We start from the raw sequence: 25427 nt of genomic DNA on the forward strand, positions 1-25427 counted from the left end.
GTCCAAAGACACCATATAATCCCCTTCTTCCAAGTTCGCAATCACCGCTCTGAGTGACTCCATCTTGAATTTGAACCTGTGTATGTAAGTGTTCAAGGATTTCAGATTTAAAATAGGTCTCACCGAGCCGTCCGGCTTCGGTACCACAAACAGCGTGGAATAATACCCCTTTCCCTGTTGCAGGAGGGGTACCTTGATTATCACCTGCTGGGAATACAGCTTGTGAATGGCTTCCAATACCGCCTCCCTGTCGGAGGGAGACGTCGGTAAAGCCGACTTTAGGAAACGGCGAGGGGGAGTGCCTGAGTCCGCTTGTAAAACCCCAGCGTCATGCTGAGGACTTGGCAGAAACGGGAGAGGGCTTCTGTTCCTGGGAACTGGCTGTTTGCAGCTGCCTTTTTCCTCTCCCTCTGCCACGGGGCAGAAATGAGAAGCCTTTTGCCCGCTTGCGCTTATGGGGCCGAAAGGACTGCGCCTGATAATACGGCGTCTTCTTATGTTGAGAGGCTACCTGGGGTAAAAATGTGGATTTCCCAGCAGTTGCCGTGGCCACCAGGTCTGATAGACCTACCCCAAATAACTCCTCCCCTTTATAAGGCAATACTTCCATATGCCTTTTGGAATCAGCATCACCTGACCACTGCCTCGTCCATAACCCTCTTCTGGCAGAAATGGACAGCGCACTTACTCTTGATGCCAGTCGGCAAATATCCCTCTGTGCATCACGCATATATAGAAATGCATCTTTCAAATGCTCTATAGTCAGTAATATACTGTCCCTATCTAGGGTATCAATATTGTCAGTCAGGGAATCCGACCAAGCCACCCCAGCACTGCACATCCAGGCAGAGGCGATTGCTGGTCGCAGTATAACACCCGTGTGAGTGTATATACATTTTAGGATATTCTCCTGCTTTCTGTCAGCAGGTTCCTTAAGGGCGGCTGTATCAGGAGACGGTAGTGCCACCTGTTTAGACAAACGTGTGAGCGCTTTATCCACCCTAGGGGGTGTTTCCCAACGTGCCCTATCCTCTGGCGGGAAGGGGTATGATGCTAATAACCTTTTAGGAATTATCAGTTTTTTATCGGGGGAAACCCACGCTTCATCACACACTTCATTTAATTCCTCAGATGCAGGAAAAACTACAGGCAGTTTTTTCTCACCAAACATAATACCCTTTTTAGTGGTACTTGTATTATCAGAAATATGTAAAACATTTTTCATAGCATCAATCATGTAACGTGTGGCCCTACTGGAAGTCACATTCGTCTCTTCATCGTCGACACTGGAGTCAGTATCCGTGTCGGCGTCTGTATCTGCCATCTGAGGTAACGGGCGTTTTAGAGCCCCTGATGGCTTTTGAGACGCCTGGACAGGCACGAGCTGAGTAGCCGGCTGTCTCATGTCATCAACCGTCTTTTGTAAAGAGCTGACACTGTCACGTAATTCCTTCCATAAGCTCAGCCACTCAGGTGTCGACTCCCTAGGGGGTGACATCTCCATTACAGGCAATTGCTCCGCCTCCACACCATTTTCCTCCTCATACATGTCGACACAATCGTACCGACACACAGCACACACACAGGGAATGCTCTGATAGAGGACAGGACCCCACTAGCCCTTTGGGGAGACAGAGGGAGAGTATGCCAGCACACACCAGAGCGCTATATATATACAGGGATAACCTTATAGAAGTGTTTTTCCCCTTATAGCTGCTGTTTTATTAATACTGCGCCTAATTAGTGCCCCCCTCTCTTGTTTTACCCTTTTCTGTAGTGCAGGACTGCAGGGGAGAGTCAGGGAGACGTCCTTCCAGCGGAGCTGTGAGGGAAAATGGCGCCCGTGTGCTGAGGAGATAGGCTCCGCCCCCTTCTCGGCGGACTTTTCTCCCGCTTTTTGCTGTATTCTGGGCCTGTGTTCGGTCCCTCTGGAGCTAATGGTGTCCAGTAGCCAAGAAGCCCAAGCTGGCTGCAAGCAGGCAGGTTCGCTTCTTCTCCCCTTAGTCCCTCGATGCAGTGAGCCTGTTGCCAGCAGGTCTCACTGAAAATAAAAAACCTAAAACTAAACTTTTACTAAGAAACTCAGGAGAGCCTCCTAGAATGCACCCTTCTCGGCCGGGCACAAAAGTCTAACTGAGGCTTGGTGGAGGGTCATAGGGGGAGGAGCCAGTGCACACCAGGTAGTCCTAAAGCTTTACTTTTGTGCCCAGTCTCCTGCGGAGCCGCTATTCCCCATGGTCCTTACGGAGTTCCCAGCATCCACTAGGACGTCAGAGAAACACTGATATTCATAATATCTTAATATCCAACCACGCTCCCGTATCCCTAAGTTTAGAGAGGACTGTACACCCTACTGGCGTTAGATTCTGGCAGTTTCCCAGTTATTTGTATAAGTCTGACGACTTTTGGAAATTTCTTACGAGCCATTGGTTGAATTACTTAGATGACAACTTAGATTACTGGGACAGACCATATATTTTCTGGGGCGCGGCCAAAGCGATTCTCAGAGGCCAAATAACTGAATATGTAGTTAGACATAAAAGGAAATCCACAGCAACTTACCGCTCATTACATACAACCATGTCTGAAGCCCTCCATGACCACCTCCTTATGTCAACGGAGGACTCACTACATAAATACACTCAAGCTAAGAAGTTATTGAACGATTTTTTATTGTCTCAGGCCACGAAAGATATAGTATTTTCTCGATACAAGTACTACCAGTGGGGAAACAAGACGGGGCGTCTATTGGCTACTGTGTCCAAAAAAGGGCGCCCTACCCGTTACATAACGGCTATTAGAGACAGACAGTCCGGCCAATTGCTCACAAACACGAGGGCAATTATGGACCACTTTGAATCATACTTTACTAGCCTGTATTCTAGTCTTCCTTTTGATAGTGAGGCGCATAACGGGTTGCTGAGAAGAGCGGATTTGCCTCGGTTATCACAAAATCATGCTGAGGCACTGATTGCGCCTCCCACAACTTTAGAGGTAGATGCGGCAATATCGAATCTTCATCTGCGTAAGTCTCCGGGGCCTGACGGCCTGTCCAATGAATTCTATAAAATTCTTCATCCACATATTGCTCCCACACTACTGGAATTATTCAATGATATTATGCGGAATCACACACCGTTTCACCATTTTAATACTGCCCATACTATATTGATCCCTAAACCTACTCAGGATCCCTAGTCAGTGAACTCCTACAGGCCTATTACTTTACTAAACACATACATTAAATTGTTTGCCAAAATACTTTCAGACAGATTACAAACGATTTTGCCTCACGCTTTGACCCCTCACCAACTAGGATTTGTTAGAGATACACACTCAGTGAAAGGGGTGCAGGCGGCAGTTGCGGCCAGCGTTATTTCTGCGCACTGTCCAAAAATATTTTGCTGAGTCTCGACACGACAAAGGCCTTTGATACAGTGCTATGGCCCCATTTATTTTTGGTGCTACGTCATAGGAACTTCCATCCAGACTTTATTAAAACCATACAATACCTGTATGCTTCCCCCTCCACTACCATCTTGATAAATGGCACATGTAGTGACCCGATTATTATGAACAGGGGCACGTGTCAAGGCTGCCCGCTGTCCCCACTTTTATTTAACCTGGCGATAGATCCGTTACTGCGCATCTTGCAAACTGATGTCCAATTCAAGGGAATCAAGATAGGACGAAGGGAGATTAAACTGACTGCATTTGCTGACGACGTCCTGTTGTACATAGGTAACCCGTCAGAATCATTACCCCATATTTTTGAACTTTTACAAGCATACGGGAACGTTTTGGGCTATTGAATCAACTGGTCGAAATCGGTGGCACTCAGATTGGGTTCCGTGAATTTTGCAAGAGAGGGAATGGGTAATTTACCTTTAACGTGGACATCTGACTCCATTTCATACCTGGGCGTTAGGATTCCTTGAATTCCGGGACTGTTATATAATTTGAACTTTACTCCTATTATACGTAAGATTGCTGCTGAGCTGGAGGGCTGGAAATCTTTAAAGCTGTCATACCTGGGGAGAGTCAATCTAGTCAAAATGGTGTCCTTCCCTCGCCTTATGTATATTATTCAAACCCTTCCGTGTATGATCTCGTCTAAGGACGTTCAATATCTAAATTTTTTGTTTAGACGGTTTATATGGCAGGGGAAAAAGCCACGAATTAGTTTACTTAAACTGCAACAGAGGGCTAGTAATGGAGGTCTAAACTTCCCTAACGTGGTTTGGTATTCCCAGGCGGCTCAGATGAGATACCTTGGTGATTGGTTACATAACCAGGAAACTTATACTAACACAGATTTGGAAAGGGAATTCTTGCAGGGCGGGGACTTGGTCAGTTTCTTACATATGAGTGACCGAGAAGTCTCAGCTCAAGTCAAAGAGAACCCGCTTTTGTGGTATGTCAGGAAACTGTGGGCAGGTTTGAGACGTCAGCATAAAGCGAATGTGCACAAATCCCTTTTCCTACCATTCATAGATAACCCTGACTTTCAGAGTGGAAACGCATATTTCCCGTATAACATTTGGAGAGCCGGAGGAATTCTTAATATTGGGAGTCTGGTTGACATCCGGGGGGGGGGGGGGGGGGGGGGGAGGCTTTTGACGTTTCAGGAGGCAGCTGCTAAGTTTCCAGTGGTAGAGCCATACCCAATAGCTTTCTTACTAGCTCTGCATTATGTACGAGGTGTGGTTAGACATCTCTCCCCAGTGGACTGGCACAACCCAGTTGTTGCCCTGCTCCAACAGGCTCCTATGACTAAGAGGGCCATTTCAATTGCCTACAAACCCCTCAGACTGGTGGTGGATTTTTTCAACGTGGTCAGAGGGCTTAGCGGCCTGGAAACCATATTTCCCTCACATAACCTTAGATAGGATCTTGAAGGCACACACAATGGTATGCACGACCCTCCCATCAGCAAGGTACAAGGAAATGTTTCTTAACGTTCTACACAGGACGTATCTTGCTCCTCATAGAAGATTCCTGATTGGTCTTTCTCCCTCTCATGATTGTTGGAAATGTGGTGGGGCCCAAGCTGATCTTTACCATTGCCTTTGGCTTTGCCCATTGATTAAGGGGTTTTGGGTGCAAATTCGTAGATATGTAGTGGAACACTTAGTTAACTATTTACAATTAACGCCGGAATGGGCGCTCTTTGGTATCTTCACAGACAACCAACGACTGTCCAAAGGCTGCAAGAAGTTGTTGTTAGCTGTCAGCGCGGCAGCCTTGAATTCCATCCTGCAAGTTTGGATCCATCCCGAACCCTCGTCACTGACTTTATTCAAAACAAAGTTGTTTTACCTGTTCAGGATGGAATGGGTGGGGATGACATTAGAAAAGGATAATACAGCAGAAAAGTTTTTTGATGTCTGGGAAAGTTACGTAGCCACATTATCTGCCCCTCTTAAATTGCAACTCCATGAATCCTTGACGAATAACTTGTGGTACATGACCAGGGTAGTGTGGGGGGTGGGGGTTCCTCCCATTGCCCTATAGTGCTCTTTTTTCTCGGTCCTGGGGGGTGGGGGGACTGGTGCAGACGCTATTTTCTCAGATTTTTATTCTTCTTTTCTTTTGGATTGTTGTACATCTGGCGTAATCCAGTAACTTTATAGAAACAACTGTTTTACTGTACCATTGTGTTGATACTCTGCTGTGCTACGGAGATTTAGTACATTATCTGTAGTGTTTGTATTTATTTGTCTCTGATCTTGGAATGCTCAAACAAAAGTCAACTAAATGGTACTAATGGTTTATAGTTTATTGTGATAAGCATATGATATGTACAACTTCCTTAATGTTGATTGTATTCTGTTTGCTGATATATACATTGCTTCAATAAAAAAACATATAAAAGAAAAGAAAATGTAAGATTCCCAAAAAAAAGGGGTTCTTTTTATACTTTTCCTACTGTGGACGGATTAAAAAGGGAGGTTCCTCCCAAAGTAGATGCGCATGTAGTTCAATTTGTGCGCAAATCTACATTACCTCTGCCTTCAACATCGTTAAACGATGGGTCTGACAGAAAGGTTGGCAGATTTTTAAAGACTGTTTTTTGCTGAGCAGGGGCAGTGACTAGCCCAGCTATGGCCACAGCCTGGGTGGCTAAAGCAGTAGCAGGCTGGGCAGAAGCGATGGAAGATGATCTTTCAACAGCTACGATAAAACAGTTATCCTATATTGCATGTATAAAGCAGGCAGCTGCTTTTATGGAAGAAGCTGCCCTGGATATCAGTATAGTAGCTTGCCAGGCTGTAGCTCCCTCAGTAGCAGCTCACCGAGCTATTTGGCTACGTGCATGAAAGGCTGACTCAGAATCCAAGAAGGTTCTGTAATCTTTGTCTTTTGTTGAAAATATTCTGTTTGGTACACAACTAGATAATATTCTTGTGTCTTAAGCAGGCTCCAAAAAGGCGAAGTTTCCCATCACATATAAGACTAAACCCAAGTTTCCAGCTTTCTGGCCCTTTTGGGTCCAGGGTAAAGCTAAAGAAAAGGCTTACAGCAAACAGTCTCAGCCAGACAGATCTGGTAAGACTAGGAACAGGAATGGACAAAGAAAACAGACATGGTCAACCAGATGCCCAGCTTCTAAACCAGAAGACAAGCCGTCAGTTTGATGGTGCGGGCCACCACCTGGGGGACCCCAGGGTGGTAGCAGACTTTTTCTTTTTGCACAGGTTTCGAAAAATTCCACCCCAGATACCTTATTTTATAAGAAGCAGTGTCTCAAGGTTACGCTTTTTCCTTCAGGAAGAATCTTCCTCAAAGATATTTTTGTACCAGCCCATCTCCAAGGTAATCAAAGACCCTGGATAGAGGTCTCAAGAGCCACGCCGTCAAAGACAGTCGATCAAAGTGTCTGTGATAACAAGGACCTTGAGTCAGTAGATGTGGACGTTGAGGGAGTAGGAATGGAGCACCCATTGACATACTCTGCAAATCTGTGTACCAATGTATTCTGGGCCAAGCCGGAGCTATTAGTATTACAGCATTCTTTCCTTGCTTTACCTTTCTCACCACCCTGGATAATAAGGCGATTGGTGGAAACACATAGGCCAGATGAAAGTCCCATCGTACCGACAGGGCATCCACAAAGATCACTTTGGGATCCTTTGTTCTTGACCTGTATGCAGGAACTTTGTTGTTCTGACAGGACGCTATGAGATCTATCTCTGGCAACCCCCACCTGTCGACCAGGGTCTGGAAGATGTCCGGCTGTAGAGCCCATTCGTTTCCATGAATAGTGTGTCGACTGAGAAAATTTGCTTCCCAGTTTCGGACTCCCAGAACGAACACTGCGGAAAAGGCTGGAAGATGTAGTTCTGCCCACTTTAAACGTGTGACTTACCTCCTTCATTGCTGTCTGGCTGAGAGTTCCTCCCTGATGGTTGAGGTACGCTACTGCCATTGCATTGTCCAAGCGGATCTGAACTGGTTTCCCCAAAGGATGTCCTTTGCCTTAACCAGCACGATATTATGGCCCGGAGTTTCAATATAATTTTTGGCAGGCTTATTTCTTCCTTTGTCTACTGCCCCTGGAAACAAATCCTCCCTGACACCGCTCCCCAGCCCTGAAGACTGACACAATCTGATATCCAAAAGGGTCTCCTTTTGTCCAGATGGGATGTCTGTAGCCACTGTAAGATTCAAATTACTTTCTAATAAATATTTAAAATGCCAGCGCTACTATATGTTGTGGACGCAAGGCGCATCTTATTACCATATACAATAAAAGTGCGCTGTACTACATCCCTTAAGAGAAAACAAGTACATGCACACATTTATGAGTTCCAAAGCTCATTGATGTATATATTTGATATTAAAAGGATATGTATACAATATATCACATGTACAGTATATATATGGTTACATGGTTACAATTACACAGGAAGCAAGAATCCATACAGTTACAACCACAGCCACAGCCAGCATACGATACCATTTCCCTTAATGAACACTTTTCTCCATCTTTGGATCTGCCTCAACAGCAGCTACACAGAACAGCAAAGAACAGCATCTTGAACAGTAACCAGCAAACAGAACTTCTTGTGTCTGGGATCAGCTATACACTGTGTATGTTGGGGGAGTACATGTCTTGTTATTGGTCCAGGGGAGGGAACTTTCTCATTCATGATGTGTCATTGGTCAGTGTGAGGGCTGGCCCATGTGTTCTAGGTTGCTGGCCCATGTGTCTTCTGGAAATCCTTTGTTCACTTCAGAATTGTGGCTTTATATTCCTACATTTAATCATAACTACTCCTTGCAATGTGCTACAATCCAACCACAGGCACCAAACCAATCCACATATTCCTCCGATCATTTTGACACCAAGCATGACATGTCCATCTTGCTCCGTTCCATTAATACATATACATGATGTTATACTCCATTATATAATTTAAAACCTTTTAATGTCTAGTGCTTGACATGTTTAATTTGTGTGGTATGAAATATGTGTTGAATATATCCTTGTGGCTTGTGAATGCATATGCTACCATATATTGCTGTGCTCACTGCGCGTATTTGCACGCATAGCGACTCATAATGTGTGGAGTTTGTATGTTTTCAGTATGTAATATTTTTGACTTCGACACCACCAGGCTAATTACTTCCAGAGTAAGCACCATAGTCTGCATTTTTATAGTCTGATGAAAACCATTCCATTTGGTAAGGATCAGATATTCTCGAATGGAACCGAGCATACTGCCGCTGTACAAATCATTGGTACGTCCGCACCTGGAATATTGTGTTCAGTTTTGGGCACCACTGTATAAAAAAGATATTGGGAACTCGAAAGGGTTCAAAGGCGATCTACTAAATTGACTAAAGGGCTAGAGGGACTGGATTACGAGGAAAGGCTTACTAGGTTGAACATGTATACATTGGAAAAAGAGGCGTCTAAGAGGAGACATTATTATTATTATCTTCAAATATGTAAAGGGGCATCACAAAGAGTTATCAGAGGAATTATTTATTAACAGAACTCTGATTAGGACACGTGGGCACTCGCTAAGGCTGGAGGAGAGAAAATTCCGTACGCAATGGAGGAAAGGGTTCTTCACAGTTAGGGCAATAAGGATTTGGAATTCCCTGCCAGGGAAGGTGGTAATGGTGGACTCTGTAAATGCATTTAAAAAAGGATTGGATGAATTTCTGATTGAAAAGGATATCTAAGGTTATAACATTTACAATATTGACATTGTCAATCCGGGTGTAACATGATTTATAGTTGTTAACTTGTCATAAAACATTCTTCAGCAGGTACAGTATAATCAACTCAACTTAATACAGAATACAGGTTGAACGCGAAGGGCATTTTGCCTCTTTTCATCCTCAATTACTATGTTACTATACTCTACCATGTCGAATGTTGACACCATCAATCCCATTACATGCATTGCTGCGTGAATGGATACCTTCCGACTGTGTAGCAGCTCTTGAATCCTTGACTGAACTTTGGATATTTTGTTCAGAGGTAAAACTACTCTGAGGGCTTAAAACCAACACAGTCCCCAAGTGAGTCATCCTCCATGACGGAACCAGAGATGATTTTGCTCAATTTATGAGCCAACTGTGCTTCTGCAGACACTCTATTGTCTGTTGCAGATGACACAGAAGCAACTCCTGAGACTGTGCCAGGATTAAAAGATCTTGGAGGTATGGAAAAATTCTTATCCCCTGCAGGTGGAGATAAGCTGCCATTATCACCATAATTTTCGTAAATACTCCGGGGGGCTGTGGCCAATCTGAATGGCAGAGCCTGGAACTGAAAATGCTATTGGAGGATAGCGAACCTAAGGCTATAGGAACATGTAGGTAAGCATCCTGGATATCCAGGGACACCATAAAATCCCCTGGCTCTATGGCCAAAATGATGGAACACAAAGTCATCATATGAAACCGAGGCACCCAAATGTACTTGTTCAGCATTTTTAGATTAAGTATGGGCCGGAACGACCCATTTGGCTTCTGGACTAGAAAAAGGATGGAGTAGAAACCCTGTCCTCGTTGTGCAGGAGGAACTGGAATGATTAACCCTGACTGAAGCAATTTCTGAACTGGCTCTTGCAAAGCCTTGGCTTTCGTCTCTACCACAGACGGGCTGGTACAAAAAAATATTTGAGGAGGGTGTTTCTTGAAAGCAAATGCATAACCATGAGATATCTCTTCTTGCACTCAGGCATCTGAGGTAGACTGCTGCCAGATCTGTGCAAACTGAAGACAGCCTTTTACCCTGGGCCCCCCAGGTGGAGGCCCGCACCAACAAGCTGATGGCTTATCTTCTGATTTGGAAGTTGGTCCTCTGGTAGCCCAATGCTTTTCAGTCTTACCAGACTTGTTGTATTGGGACTGCTTGCCATTACCTGTTCCTTTTCCTTGAAACCGAAAGAGCCGAAAGCTGGAAATCTAGGCTTGAATGTGTGTATGTGTAAGGAAACTTCACTTTCTTGGAGTCTGCTTCTGACTCCAAAATACTGGTTAATTCTTTACCAAAAAGAATATCTCCAGTAAAAGGCAAAGACCCCAGAACCTTCTTGGATTCTGAATCAGCTTTCCATCTATGTATCCAAACCACTCTGCGAGCGACTACTGCTGAAGTTGATGCCTGAGAGACAATTGTACCCATATCCAAGGCTGTTTCTTCCATAAACATCGCCGCCTGTTTGATATGTGCAATATGGCATTCTTGCTCTCTAGATGTCATTGAAAGATCTTACTCCAATGCATCAGCCCAGGCAGGCACTGCTTTCCCCATCCAGGCTGAAGCCATGGCTGCTCTTATGATTGCCTAAGTCAAGGAAAAAATTGTTTTTAGAAAACCATTAACTCTCCTATCCGTGACATCATTTAATGATGTTAAAGGCAGAGGTAATGTAGATTTTCACACCAATCGAATGACATGCATATCTACTTTGGGAGCCCTTTTTAAACAGTCCCCATCCGGAAGAGGATAATTGGAATTCCATTTCCATCTAATTCTAAACTTCTTACTGGGCGTAACCCAAGCCTCTTCCATAATTTCTGTCAGCTGTTCTGACCCAGGAAACTCAGTCCTAACTGTTTTGGGATGTTTAAACACAGGTGCCTTAGATTCTGTTGCCTACTCTAAGGATAGAATAGCTTTCATTGCATTAATTAGCTTAGATATGTCCACTGAGCTGAGGACTTCCTCCTCATCTACGTATGCAGAACCAGAGTGTGATGAGTCTTCATCCTCCGACAAATCCTCATCTGAAACATGTGTAGACTGTGAAGATGTTGTTTCATGTCTATGTGATTTACCTGTTACTGGTTTTTCAGCCTGTTTTTGTTGAGAGGCTGCTGCTTCCTCTGCTGGATGTAATAAACCCCAGGTGTAATCCTGCTTGTAAGGGTTAATAGTGTAACCTATCTCTGGTACAGAAGTTGGCATTTTCCGCTCAGCTATACTGAATAATGTCTGTGCAAAAGTAGCCTATCGGGGATCCACTTGCACCTGTGTCTGCTTAGGATTTTTCAAGAGACTTTGGTGAAAGCTAAAACAATTTGCACACAAATCAATCTGAACCAGATCCTGACAGGTTGCCGCTCTTAGACATGATAATCACACACTTGTACAGTGTTAACTACACAATTTGTGACTGTAATCACTTTAAATTTTGCTAAAGTGACGCACAATCCGACCCTACCCTGCTTTGCACCAGCATTGAGGATCGGAATGCACAGGAAACTGACAAAAGTATTGTAAACTCAGCAATAACGCTAGCAATCAGTCACAGGTTATACCTTAGTATAATAAGCAATATGAGCACATAATCAACTACAAATACTTTCAAGTATGTAGGAGATACATATTACTGCATTACCTAATACAAGAGTTTTAAACATATTCAGTCGCATCAGCGAAAGAAACAGCAGCAATATTTATCAGACTCCTATGCATCAAGCACTTATCCAACTATTCATACTCAAAGGTAGATGGAGACTTAGTGCTGTATCACCGGCTCAGGAGAGTGGGATACAGGGAGACTTTACCCTGCTTCCAGGATTGATCAATTATGTTAGCGAACGCCGAGTGGATCCAGACGCTAATAGTGTACACACTTGCCCCGTGAACCTACAGTGAACAGAGACACCCAAGTGACACTGACGCACCAATCACCCAGCCGCCTATTCTGCTACTGGGTCCTTTTATATACACAGCATCTCAGACGGAAGTAGGAATTCAGTTCATGGCGAGAAACTCAGAGGACACTGGTCATGAACCGGGGGGGAGGGACGACCAAGGGAGCATCTGGGTCCCACTGCTAACATCAACCCTAGGGATCATGACCTCATACTAGCCCTGGAGCCTATGATCCCTACAGCCTAGCGCTGGTGCACCCTAGATGGCAGCTGCATCAGCGACTGTTTGGTAGTCTACACCCAAAACAGTGCGCCTGTGTCTGTGTTCCCCCTCTAAGTGGAACCGATGCCTTACCTTCTTCCCCGTGCTCCAGCTACAGCCTGGTAATGTCTGCTGAACTGTCTAGTACATCCGACAGACGCCCGCTGAAACAGCACTGTACACATTGGTAAGCGGTGTCGCGACCCGGCGGAGAGCTGTTGGAGCGACTCTTTCTAAGGTATGTTGAAGACGCTTTTTAGAAAGATGGCTCAAAAAAATAGTAAGACTATAAAAATAAAATAAAAAAAGATTATGGCAGCTAAAAAATCAGCAGCCCATTGACCATGGTTTAGCTCCTGCCGCACCAAACAAAAAAACTGATATGCCTGAGCCAGGAGGGGGGATATATCGATGGGCCCGTTGCATGCTGGGAAGCCAAAAGCTTTGACCGTTTGGTGCAAATCCGCTGTTGTGTCAATATATCTGTAACTGGAACTGGAGGAATGAGAGCACTAGGCAGAGATTGTTGTAGAGTATCGAGCCGGGAAGACATTCCTTGCAGGAACTGGAACATCTGCTGCTGCGCAGCCTCTTGACCATCCAAGCGGGAGGCCAGATTTTGTAAGGCCCCTGACCCCACACTCTGACCACCATCCGAGTCCATCGGTCCTGGACTTACTGTCAGGTTCTGTTTAGTTTGTGTTCCCGGAGGGGGCGCTAGTGGGTCAGTGGTAGTAATGTGGAGAAAGAGAGGAGGCCGGATTGGATTCCTGCGCATGTGCGCAAAGTGGTTTTATTAAACAATAAGTTGAAATAGTATGGCAGCAGAAATAATAACAGTAACAATGCAGATGAGAATGAGCAGCGTGGAAGCTGAGAGTCTATGGCAAAGTTGTATAATGAGTTCAATCGATCAGGGGATCGATGTGTCGGTATGGGAACCGAAAGTTCTGGAATTGTGGGGCCAGCAGAGATGATGGTGGGAACAGCAAGGCTGGTAGCAGTTGCAGGAGACTAGCGTTAAGGTTCACAGTGCAGTTGGAGATAACACTGGCAGCTTGCAGGCTGATAAACAGGTGTAGGTAACGAGATGCACCTGGAGGGAAGTCTCTACTGCAGAGGCTGGAGCACACTGTAGATGTTAAAGGTGTGAAGCCTGACCAGAGGTACCAGGGTTGCTGGTGCTTGTGGTTCCACGGAGGATCAGGTTCAAACTGGAAGGCAGAACAGGTACACAGGGGAACTGGAGAACGGAGCCAGACACACAGGTCATGGGAGTGACACGAAGTCCAGGACAAGGGCTGACTCACCCTGCTGCTCCTGATATACCCCCCGGTCTGCAGGCATTGGCTGGAAGTAAAATGAGGAGGTGCGGCCAAGCTCCGAATTGGCTGAAGTGGTAGTCTGAGGAAAACTGTCATGGCGGCGCCCATGCCGCGGCCCGGCGGGGACGTAGCGTGCATGCACTCCCGCTGACAACAGGAGCGTTCCTAGGCCCAGGATGGCATCTGGCGACAGGGAAACCAGTGACAGCGAGACGTAGGGACCCCGGACGGAGACCGCACCGATGGACAGATGCAGCTGTGGTAAGTCGATTCTTGACAGTACCCCCTCCTTTACGGGTGGGCACCGAACACCCACGTGGCTTGGAAAGATGAGTTCTGCGGAAAACATGGAACATCCTTGGAGCATGGACATCTGTAGCATTTACCCAACTCCTCTCCTCAGGACCATAACCAGACCAGTCGATGAGATATTGCAGACGACCGCACCGGCAACGGAAATCCAGAATCTTCTCTATTTCGAACTCAATGCCCCGCTGGGTTCTTATTTTGGGACCAACTGGAAGAGCTCTTTGGAAACGATTCAGGATCAAAGGTCTGAGGAGAGAGACATGAAAGGCATTAGGTATTCGTAAAGAAGGAGGCAATTTGAGCTTGTAGGCCACAGGACTGATGACTGTCAATGGGAAAGGGACCAATGAAGCGTGGTGAAAACTTAATTGACGGCACTCTGAGACGAAGGTTCCGAGTGGAAAGCCAAACCTTATCATTGGGTTTTAGGCTGGGAACTGCATGTCTTTTGTGGTCGGCAAAGAACTTGTATCGACTTGAAGCCTTTTTAAGGGAAACATGAATTTTCTTCCAAGTTGATGAAAACTGACTTAGAACAGAAGTGGCGGCAAGAACATCGATGTTAGGTAGGTCTTGGAAATCTGGGACACGAGGATGTTGCCCATATACAGTGGTTTCCGTGGCAGTATGATAGAGAAAGTTGTGAGCGAATTCAGCCCATGGAACAGGTCTACCCAGTCATCTTGGGAAGATGAAACATAAAGCCTTAAGAAGGTCTCCAATTCTTGATTCACCCTTTCCGTCTGTCCATTCGTCTGAGGGTGGTAGGCTGATGAAAACTTAAGGTTGACTAGCAGGGCAGAACAAAGGGCTCTCCAAAATCTTGCCACGAACTGAACTCCACGGTCAGATATAATCTCAGTAGGCAGTCCATGTAAAAAAAAAAATCTCCCGTAGGAAGACTTGAGCAAGTTTCGGAGCAGAAGGAAGACCTTGGAGTGGAACAAAATGGGCCATTTTGGTAAACCTGTCGACAACTACCCAGATGGTATTGAATCCTTGAGAGGAGGGTAGATCAGAGATAAAGTCCATGGACAGGTGTGACCAGGGACGGCTGGGTACTGATAACGGCTGTAACAGACCTGCCGGAGACTGACGGGGGAGTCTTGTGTTGAGCACACTTGGGACAGGACACCACAAAGTCCTTGATGTCGACCTTCATTTTCGGCCACCAGTAAGTTTCAGACAGGAACTTCAAAGTCTTTAGGACACCAGGATGCCCAGTGAACTTAGACTGATGAGCCCAAGACAGTAACTTGGAACGAAGCTCAGGAGAAACAAAAATCTTGCCAGGAGGCGGAACAGGAGTAACTTGAGACGAGGCAAACACAACTGGATTCAGAATGGAATGCGGAACTGGATCGGACGTCTCCTCTTCGGATTCCATAGATCGGGACAGAGCATCAGCTTTGGTATTCTGAGAACCTGGGCGGAAATGAAGCTTGAAGTTGAAATGAGAGAAAAACATAGCCCACCGGGACTGGCGAGGATTAAGACACTGGGCATCCTTTAAGTTGAGCAAGTTCTTGTGATCCGTGTAGATGTTAAATGGAAACTTTGCCCCTTCCAGGTGATACCTCCACTCCTAAAGAGCCAGCTTGATCGCCAGTAATTCTTGGTCACCGATGGAATAATTAGCATCCGCAGGAAGGAATTTGCGAGAGAAGAACCCACAAGGATGAATCTTCCCATCAGCCCCTATTTGGGAGAGAACAGCTCCAACTCCCACTGTGGAAGCATCTACCTCCAACTCGAATGGCTTGTTAACATCTGGTTGCGACAGAACTGGGGCAAACATGAAAGCCTGCTTGATCTTTTGAAATGCAGCCAAGGCATCTTCTGACCAGTTGGAATGATCTGCCCCCTTTCGAGTTAGGCTGTTAATAGGAGCAATGAGAGTTAAGAATCCTCTGATGAACTTCCTATAATAATTAGCGAATCCCAGGAACCGTTGAATGGACTTGAGAGTGCTCGGAATAGACCAATTAGCAATAGCTTCTAATTTTGTCGGGTCCATCTGGAGATCCGATCCAGAAATTATATACCCTAGGAAGGGTATGGAAGAAACTTTGAAGGTACATTTAGACAACTTGCCGTAGAGACGGTTCTCACGAAGACGTCGGAGGACCTCATGAACTTGTAGGCGATGTGAGGAGAGATCTTGAGAGAAGATAAGGATATCATCCAGGTAGACTACGAGATATTTATACAGGACATCATAGAAAATTTTGTTAACAAAGTGCTGGAACACTGCTGGGGCATTGCTCAATCCAAATGGCATTACTAGGTACTCGTAATGACCGTCCCGAGTATTAAAAGCAGTTTTCCATTCATCACCACTTCGGATCCTGATGAGATTGTAGGCACCGCGGAGATCTAATTTAGTGAAGATGCGGGCTCCCTTGACTCTGTCAAACAATTCAGTGATGAGAGGTAGTGGATAGCTGTTTTTGACGGTAATATCGTTGAGCCCCCGGTAATCGATGCATGGACATAATCCTCCATCTTTCTTTTTAACAAAGAAAATACCCGCTCCAGCGGGTGAAGACGAAGGGCGGATGAATCCTTTCTGTAAATTCTCCCTGGTGTACTCACTCATTGCCTCGGTTTCAGGTTCGGATAACGGATAAGTACGCCCTCTAGGTGGCTTCTTGCCAGGAATGAGATCGATGGGGCAATCCCACTCTCTATGGGGCGGCAGAACATCGGCGGCCTTTTCGCTGAAGACGTTAGAGAAATCTTGGTAGGCCACAGGAAGACTTGACTGAACTTTAACTTCTGAAGACCTCACAGGATGAATTTGGGCTAGGCAAGACTGATGGCAGTGTGAACCTCAAGAAGTCAGTTGTAACGTGGACCAGTCAATCTGCGGATGTAGCTGGAGCCAGGGCATACCCAAAACGATCTCCTGGGTTGCCTGAGGGATGACTAGAAACTCAATTGATTTCCGAATGCAGGAACCCGACTCCCAGAACAAATGGCTTGGTTTGATGAGAGATGGAACCCTTGGAGATTCGGCTACCATCCACTGCAGTGATATAGGCTGGATAAATGAGTTCGCAGATAGGCAGACGGAACTTATCAACTGCAGCTTGGGTAATGAAGTTTCCGGCCGCTCCACAGTACACTAACGCGGATACAGACTGGAGTCCCGCCCTAGACTCTAAGGTCACAGGAAGGATAAGGTCTTGATTTGAAGGAGCTTGTCTAGAAAATCCCAACTTGACTCCTCCTTTACAAGTCAGGATCTGGCGTTTCCCGAACGTACAAGAATTGATTTGGTGACCTGTAGCCGCACAATAAAGACACAGTCTCTCTCGAAGTCTTCTTGACCGCTCCTCAGGGGTTAAGCGGGACCTATTAATTTGCATAGGCTCGTCAGTAGGTGGAACTGAAATTGTGTCGGAGTTACCATTCTCGGCTTGCGGGGCTCACTACGAGCATGCTCACTGTTGCGTTCGCGAATGCGAGAGTCCAACTTGATACATAAAGAAATTAAATTTGATAATTGTTCAGGAATGTCACGGGTGGCTAATTCATCTTTAATTCGGTCAGAGAGTCCATGCCAGAAGGCTGCTACCAGCGCTTGGTTATTCCATTGAATCTCTGCAGCCAACGTCTGGAACTGGATGACGTATTGATCCATGCTACGGGTACCTTGACGGAGTTGGATAAGATCTGCAGAAGCTCATGTTGCGCGACCTGGTTCATCAAAGATGCGTCTGAAGGTTGACACAAATTCGGTGTAGTTATTCATAAGGGGGTCAGCACGCTCCCACAGAGGAGACACCCAGCTCAAGGCTGATCCAGAGAGCAGTGAAATAATATAAGCAAACTTGGATCTTGGCGTGGGAAAATTGTGTGATAACAACTCAAACTGGATTTCACATTGATTAAGAAACCCGCTTCATAACTTGGGACTGCCATCATATTTGCTAGGCACGGGCAGGTGCAAGCGTGACACTGGAGTTGATGCAGCCGGTGAAGAAGAACCCGCTGAACTTGCAGGAGCGGGAGTAACTGGAACTGGAGGATTGAGAGCACTAGGCAGGGATTGTTGTAGAGTATCGAGCCGGGAAGACATTCCTTGCAGGAACTGGAACATCTGCTGCTGCGCAGCCTCTTGACCATCCAAGCGGGAGACCAGAGTTTGTAAGGCCCCTGACCCCACACTCTGACCACCATCCGAGTCCATCGGTCCTGGACTTACTGTCAGGTTCTGTTTAGTTTGTGTTCCCAGAAGTGGGCGCTAGTGGGTCAGTGGTAGTAATGTGGAGGAAGAGAGGAGGCCGGATTGGATTCCTGCGCATGTGCGCAAAGTGGTTTTATTAAACAATAAGTTGAAATAGTATGGCAGCAGAAATAATAACAGTAACGATGCAGATGAGAATGAGCAGCATGGAAGCTGAGAGTCTATGGCAAAGTTGTATAATGAGTTCAATCGATCAGGGGATCGATGTGTCGGTATGGGAACTGAAAGTTCTGGAATTGTGGGGCCAGCAGAGATGATGGTGGGAACAGCAAGGCTGGTAGCAGTTGCAGGAGACTAGCGTTAAGGTTCACAGTGCAGTTGGAGATAACACTGGCAGCTTGTAGGCTGATAAACAGGTGTAGGTAACGAGATGCCCCTGGAGGGAAGTCTCTACTGCAGAGGCTGGTGCGCACTGTAGATGTTAAAGGTGTGAAGCCTGACCAGAGGTACCAGGGTTGCTGGTGCTTGTGGTTCCATGGAGGATCAGGTTCAAACTGGAAGGCAGAACAGGTACACAGGGGAACTGAGCCAGACACACAGGTCATGGGAGTGACACGAAGTCCAGGACAAGGACTGACTCACCCTGCTGCTCCTGATATACCCCCCGGACTGCAGGCATTGGCTGGAAGTGAAATGAGGAGGTGCGGCCAAGCTCCAAATTGGCTGATGCAGTAGTCTGAGGAAAACTGTCATGGCGGCGCCCATGCCGCGGCCCGGCGGGAACGCGGCGTGTATGCACGCCCGCTGACAACAGGAGCGTTCCTAGGCCCAGGATGGCATCCGGCAACAGGGAAACCAGTGACAGCGAGACGTAGGGACCCCGGACGGAGACCGCACCGACGGACAGATGCAGCTGTGGTAAGTCGATTCCTGACAACAGGACAGGCTGCGACCTGTGTATCCAGCCCAAGTGGGGTTGGGAAAGCCAATCAGGCTGCGGTGGCAGTCAAACAGCTCAGTGCGCTAGGAAGCAACTGGGAGACAGGAGGTCAGTGTCTAAACTTACAGGAAACAGGGAAGACCACCAAACCCTGTGACTGAACTTCTGTTGCTGTGAAGAAGCCAGACCAGGGAGTCTTAAATGTGAGTAGGCTGGGAAGCCAAGCCAGGCTGAAGGTTGGGCTATACCTCCAAGAAGCTGTGTTTGGATCCTGATTAAGCATCTAGACACTGCACCAATACACCCCTCTACCAAGCTAATTACCCCAGAACATTTCAACTCATGTTTATTACTTACGTGTGCTGGTATCTGTAGGGATTGTCTCCGCCTTACACTGCTGATCACCCTTCACATACATCTCTTCTCCATCTATATGTTCTGCCTTTATATCAGTCACATACGCCTCTTCTTCTCCATCTACATCTTCTGCCTTCACATCAGTCACATACATCTCTTCTCCTCCATCTATATCTTCTGCCTTCATATCAGTCACATATGTCTCTTCTTCTCTCTCTATATCTTCTGCCTTCATATCAGTCACATACGTCTCTTCTCCCTCTATATCTTCTTCCTTCATATCAGTCACATACGTCTCTTCATCTCCCTCTATATCTTCTGCCTTCATATCAGTCACATATGCCTCTTCTCCCTCTATATCTTCTGCCTTCATATCAGTCACATATGTCTCCTCTCCCTCTATATCTTCTGCCTTCATATCAGTCACATATGTCTCTTCTCCGTCTATATCTTCTGCCTTTATATCAGTCACATATGTCTCTTCTCCCTCTATATCTTCTGCCTTCATATCCATCAGATCTTCACTCTAAATAACCAATAAAATAATAAAGTGTGAATTCATTGAGAGTAAACAGTATAGTATTAGTATATAGGACACACAAAGCTCCTCTACACATCATACAGTGACAGTCACTTTGGTATATTGGTGAGACCCTAAATCTACCTGATCCTCCTGTGGAATCCTGTGATTCTCCTCTGTACAGGAATACAGAGGACGGGGACATCTCTCTGGGGTATCTCTGTTACTGGGCCCATCTGTAGGAGACACAAAAGTGACTGAGTACAGTGTATATATGTGATTATCAGGTGATGTGTGTATATAAGGGCACCATACCTGCTCTCCCCTGTACAATACATTGACAGTCTCCTCTTACCCAGTGATGTGAGGGGCCGGTGAGTCTCCATCATCACGTCCTTGTACAGACCCCTGTGTTCCTCTATACACTCCACCTCCTGCATGGAGACATAGACAGTGACATCCTGACAACTTATAGGAACCTGACACACACAATGATACAGTCATCACCCAGACACATACCCTGGTGTTACTTTATAATGTCCCATTCCCAGCAGTCACCTCACCAGTCATTACCGAGACACATCCCCTGGTGTTACTGTATAATGTCCCATTCCCAACAGTCACCTCTCCAGTCATCACCCAGACACATCTCCTGGTGTTACTGTATAATGCCCAATTCCCAGCAGTCACCTCTCCAGTCAGCAGCTGAATGATCTTGTTCTTGAGTTCCAGGATCTTTTGGTCATTGTCTCTCTCATGTATCAGTGAGTAAAATGAAGGCACCAGGATGGGGCTCTGGGTCCTGCTTAGTCCTCCTGACACAAGGGGGCGACTGCTGATAGTCTCATGCTCGCCGGATGTCTTCCTCACTACTGTGTATTCCTGTGTATTGGTGGAAAAAACAAATATCACTGCACACACTGCCTGATCCAATCACCTCCCCAGTCATGTCTCTGTATTATTACTATAGATATTAGTGATGTAACTGTGACACTCCCAGATCCCACACCTCCCCAGTCATGTCTCTGTATTATTACTATAGATATTAGTGATGTAACTGTGACACTCCCAGATCCCCTCACCTCCCCAGTCATGTCCCTGTATTAGTACTACAGATATAAGTGATGTCACTGTGACACTCCCAGACCCCCTCACCTTGCCAGTCATGTCCCTGTATTATTACTATAGATATTAGTGATGTAACTGTGACACTCCCAGATCCCCTCACCTCCCCAGTCATGTCCTTGTATTATTACTATAGATATAAGTGATGTCACTGTGACACTCCCAGACCCCCTCACCTTGCCAGTCATGTCCCTGTTGTCACGGAAGCACTAGCTGAAACTGATATTTCCGGACTGGATTCGGTTTAAGAAACGGGCTCTCCTGTTCCGAGAAGACAGCCACACTAGATTTCCAATTTTAAGACTGGGCACTGCTTGTCTCTTTTTGTCAGCCCAAAACTTGTAGCGTTTAGAAGACTTGCGAAGAGCCGTATGTACTTGTTTCCAAATTTCTGAAAATGTCTGAAAATATATGAACAGAAGAATAAACTGCTGGGAGGTTTTGAGTAGGTAAGCTTAGAAATTCTGGAACTCGTGGGTGCAGGCCATAGGGGATGGAAAATGGAGTGATTTTGGAGGAGGAGTGATAAGAATTATTACGAGAAAATTCTGCCCATGGGAGTAGCTATATCCAGTCACCTTGTGAATGTCACGATCCGGGTATCTGGACGCCATTACCTGCCGTTCAGGTGTCTTCTGAGACTGGCCCAGCGTTCCAAGTCCGGATCTTATCTGTGTCAACACTCTGTGCATCCCTCCTGTCATTCTGAGACACTACCGCAGCGGCGCCATGTTTGAATTCAACATGGCGTCTCCCGTCCTCCGCCGCCGTTCCTGTGATATTGCTGCAGGTTCTCAGAGTGGGTTATTATGCCTGCCGCGGCCTCCGCTGTCCTCCACGTGTCTCAGCATATAACTGTCATCTGGCGTCTCCTGTCCTCCGCGGCTGGCGCCGCCATTATCACTATGTTTGCACATTACATTTCAAACCAGTTTTCCCTCCAGGTTCCAGCATGGGCGTAGCCATGTTGAATTTGATTACATGCTCCAATTCCTCCAATCCACCATCTCTGGAATCTGCATAATTGCCTAGCCAATGCCTGCATAGCAGCAGGTATAAGTATCCTGTGTCTAGGCCAGATAGATGTCAGTGCTTTGAATGTCATACCTTGTTCCAGTCTCTCTCTCCTGTGGCTTGTTTCTCCAGGTTCCAGTTCCTGTCTCCAGCATCCACAAAGAGACCCGCACCTGCTTTCCATCCTGCGGTGCAGCCTGACTTTACAGTCCTCCGTGGCTGTCCAGTTTCCAGCTATCTACTACCTGCTTCCAGCAGCCAGCTTTCAAACAGATTCCAGCTTCTACGGAACACCGGTGCTGATCCAGCGGATCCTATCTTACCAGCAGTATCCACTACCACCGGTAATCATCTATCAGCTATTCTGTTTCTACGCTCACTAGCATCTCACATCATCCACTCTGTATTTCATCACCTGGCTGGTTCCATCCAGCACCCTCTCCGTGACTTTAGTACCTGGCTGATTCCATTCAGCACCCACTCTGTGTTTCATTACCTGGCTGATTCCATTCAGCATCCACTCCGTGTTTTACCACCTGGCTGGTTCCATCCAGCTGATACAGCAGCTTACTCAAATTACCAGATTCACCTGTTACAACTACTGGCATGTTCCTCGGCTATCTCCACTACTACGACCAGGCCTGGTAAAGATTTCTATCAAAGGACTTTAACATCTGTTCTAACCTACCAGTGCTCTGCAATACCTTCTACGGTTACGTGTTCCAGGAACTGTGTTATTTGACACTGTCAATTGCTAACCTTGAATGCTGCTTGTTGTATCACGGAGTCTGTTAATAAACTTTTATTTTGAATTTTAACTTGGTTGTCATGGTCACACCTTCGGGTAATTATTCTGCACTTACATGTCCAGAGGTCTGATTAAACCTCCCAGGTTTAATTTCATCTCAGCCCTACAACTGAGGCTTCCTCCCGTCAGCCTAAACCCTCAGTTGTGACAGTGAAGTAGATAAGTATATGCGAAGAAAGGTTTCCAGGTCCTGATTAACTCTTGCTGTCTGACCATTAGTTTGAGGGTGATATGCTGTAGAGTATTTCAGTTTGAGTTGAAATACAGAAAAAAGAGACTTCCAAAATTTGGCTACAAACTGGACACCTCGATCCGATATCATCTCTGTGGGCAATCCATATAACTTGAAGACAGTATAAATTAAAAGTAGCACTCATTCTGAAGCGGAGGGTAATCCTTTGAGGGGAATTAAGTGAGCCATTTTAAAAAAATGGTCGATGATCACCCAAATTGTAGTGAAAGTTAGGCAAGTCTGTAATAAAATACATTAACAAAGGAGTCCATGGTTGGAGAGGAACATAGAATGGCTGGAGGTGACCCATGGGTGCTTGACGGGATATTTTGTGCTAAGAACACTTGATGCAGGAAGAAATAAAGTTAGTGATATCGGATCTCATGGAAGGCCACCAGTAGGATCTCTGCATAAACTCTGGGGTCTGGTGGATTCCAGCTTGGCCAGAAAACCAGGAAGCATGCGCCCAGATAAGACGTTTTTCACGAAGGTCAGGTGGAACTAAAGTCTTCTCAATAGTAGGTTGAACTGTGGTTGCGACAAAAACCGTTGGGTTTAGCACTGGACTAGGGAGGTGGACTTCCAAACTCTCCTCAGGGCAGATGGACCGGGATAACACATCCGCTTTTTTAATCTGTGAACCGGGACGGTATGCTAGTGTGAAATCGAAATGTGAAATGAAAATGGCCCAATAAGCCATCCTGGGGTTGAGACAATGGATGTTCTTCAGGAAGATTATATTTTGTGGTCAGTATAAATTGTCCCAAATGTGTTGAGATCCTTCCAGAAGATTGTGCCATTCCTCTAAAGCAAGTTTCACGGCCAAGAGTTCTTGTTCACCAATTGTATAGTTTTTTTTCAGCTAGCAAAAATGTAATTGAGAAAAAATAAGATTTTACTCACCGGTAAATCTATTTCTCGTAGTCCGTAGTGGATGCTGGGAACTCCGTAAGGACCATGGGGAATAGCGGCTCCGCAGGAGACTGGGCACAACTAAAAGAAAGCTTTTAGACCACCTGGTGTGCACTGGCTCCTCCCACTATGACCCTCCTCCAGACCTCAGTTAGGATACTGTGCCCGGAAGAGCTGACACTATAAGGAAGGATTTTGAATCCCGGTTAAGACTCATACCAGCCACACCGTATAACTCGTGATACTATACCCAGTTAACAGTATGAACTATAACCTGAGCCTCTCAACAGATGGCTCACAACAATAACCCTTTAGTTAGGCAATAACTATATACAAGTATTGCAGACAATCCGCACTTGGGATGGGCGCCCAGCACCCACTACGGACTACGAGAAATAGATTTACCGGTGAGTAAAATCTTATTTTCTCTGACGTCCTAGTGGATGCTGGGAACTCCGTAAGGACCATGGGGATTATACCAAAGCTCCCAAACGGGCGGGAGAGTGCGGATGACTCTGCAGCACCGAATGAGAGAACTCAAGGTCCCCCTCAGCCAGGGTATCAAATTTGTAGAATCTAGCAAACGTGTTTGCCCCTGACCAAGTAGCAGCTCGGCAAAGTTGTAAAGCCGAGACCCCTCTGGCAGCCGCCCAAGAAGAGCCCACTTTCCTCATGGAATGGGCTTTTACTGATTTAGGATGCGGCAGTCCAGCCGCAGAATGCGCCAGCTGAATTGTACTACAAATCCAGCGAGCAATAGTCTGCTTAGAAGCAGGAGCACCCAGTTTGTTGGGTGCATACAGGATAAAAAGCGAGTCAGTTTTCCTGACTCCAGCCGTCCTGGAAACATACATTTTCAAGGCCCTGACTACGTCTAGTAACTTGGAATCCTCCAAGTCCCTAGTAGCCGCAGGCACCACAATAGGTTGGTTCAAGTGAAAAGCTGATACCACCTTAGGGAGAAATTGGGGACGAGTCCTCAATTCTGCCCTATCCATATGGAAAATCAGATAAGGGCTTTTACATGACAAAGCCACCAATTCTGACACACGCCTGGCCGAAGCCAAGGCCAACAACATGACCACTTTCCACGTGAGATATTTCAGATCCACGGTTTTAAGTGGCTCAAACCAATGTGATTTTAGGAAACTCAACACCACGTTGAGATCCCAAGGTGCCACTGGAGGCACAAAAGGGGGCTGAATATGCAGCACTCCCTTTACAAATGTCTGAACTTCAGGCAGTGAAGCCAGTTCTTTCTGGAAGAAAATCGACAGAGCCGAAATCTGGACCTTAATGGAACCC

The 25427-nt window shown here is 46.2% G+C and overlaps 2 protein-coding genes across 2 annotated transcripts in view; both read right to left on the reverse strand.

Annotated features, from left to right (window-relative positions):
- The window catches only part of LOC135054507 (oocyte zinc finger protein XlCOF7.1-like), a 188370-nt gene that overhangs the window by 120132 nt on the left and 42811 nt on the right, over nucleotides 1-25427 (reverse strand). The window lies entirely within an intron of this gene.
- The window catches only part of LOC135054515 (zinc finger protein 665-like), a 172328-nt gene that overhangs the window by 30838 nt on the left and 116063 nt on the right, over nucleotides 1-25427 (reverse strand). The window contains exon 8 of the mRNA XM_063957643.1: nucleotides 4714-4729. Within this exon, the coding sequence (XP_063813713.1) occupies nucleotides 4714-4729 (16 nt within the window). The remainder of the gene's footprint in view (nucleotides 1-4713; nucleotides 4730-25427) is intronic.

The sequence above is a fragment of the Pseudophryne corroboree genome, chromosome 3, assembly GCF_028390025.1.
Source record: "Pseudophryne corroboree isolate aPseCor3 chromosome 3, aPseCor3.hap2, whole genome shotgun sequence".
NCBI classification, from domain to species: domain Eukaryota; kingdom Metazoa; phylum Chordata; class Amphibia; order Anura; family Myobatrachidae; genus Pseudophryne; species Pseudophryne corroboree.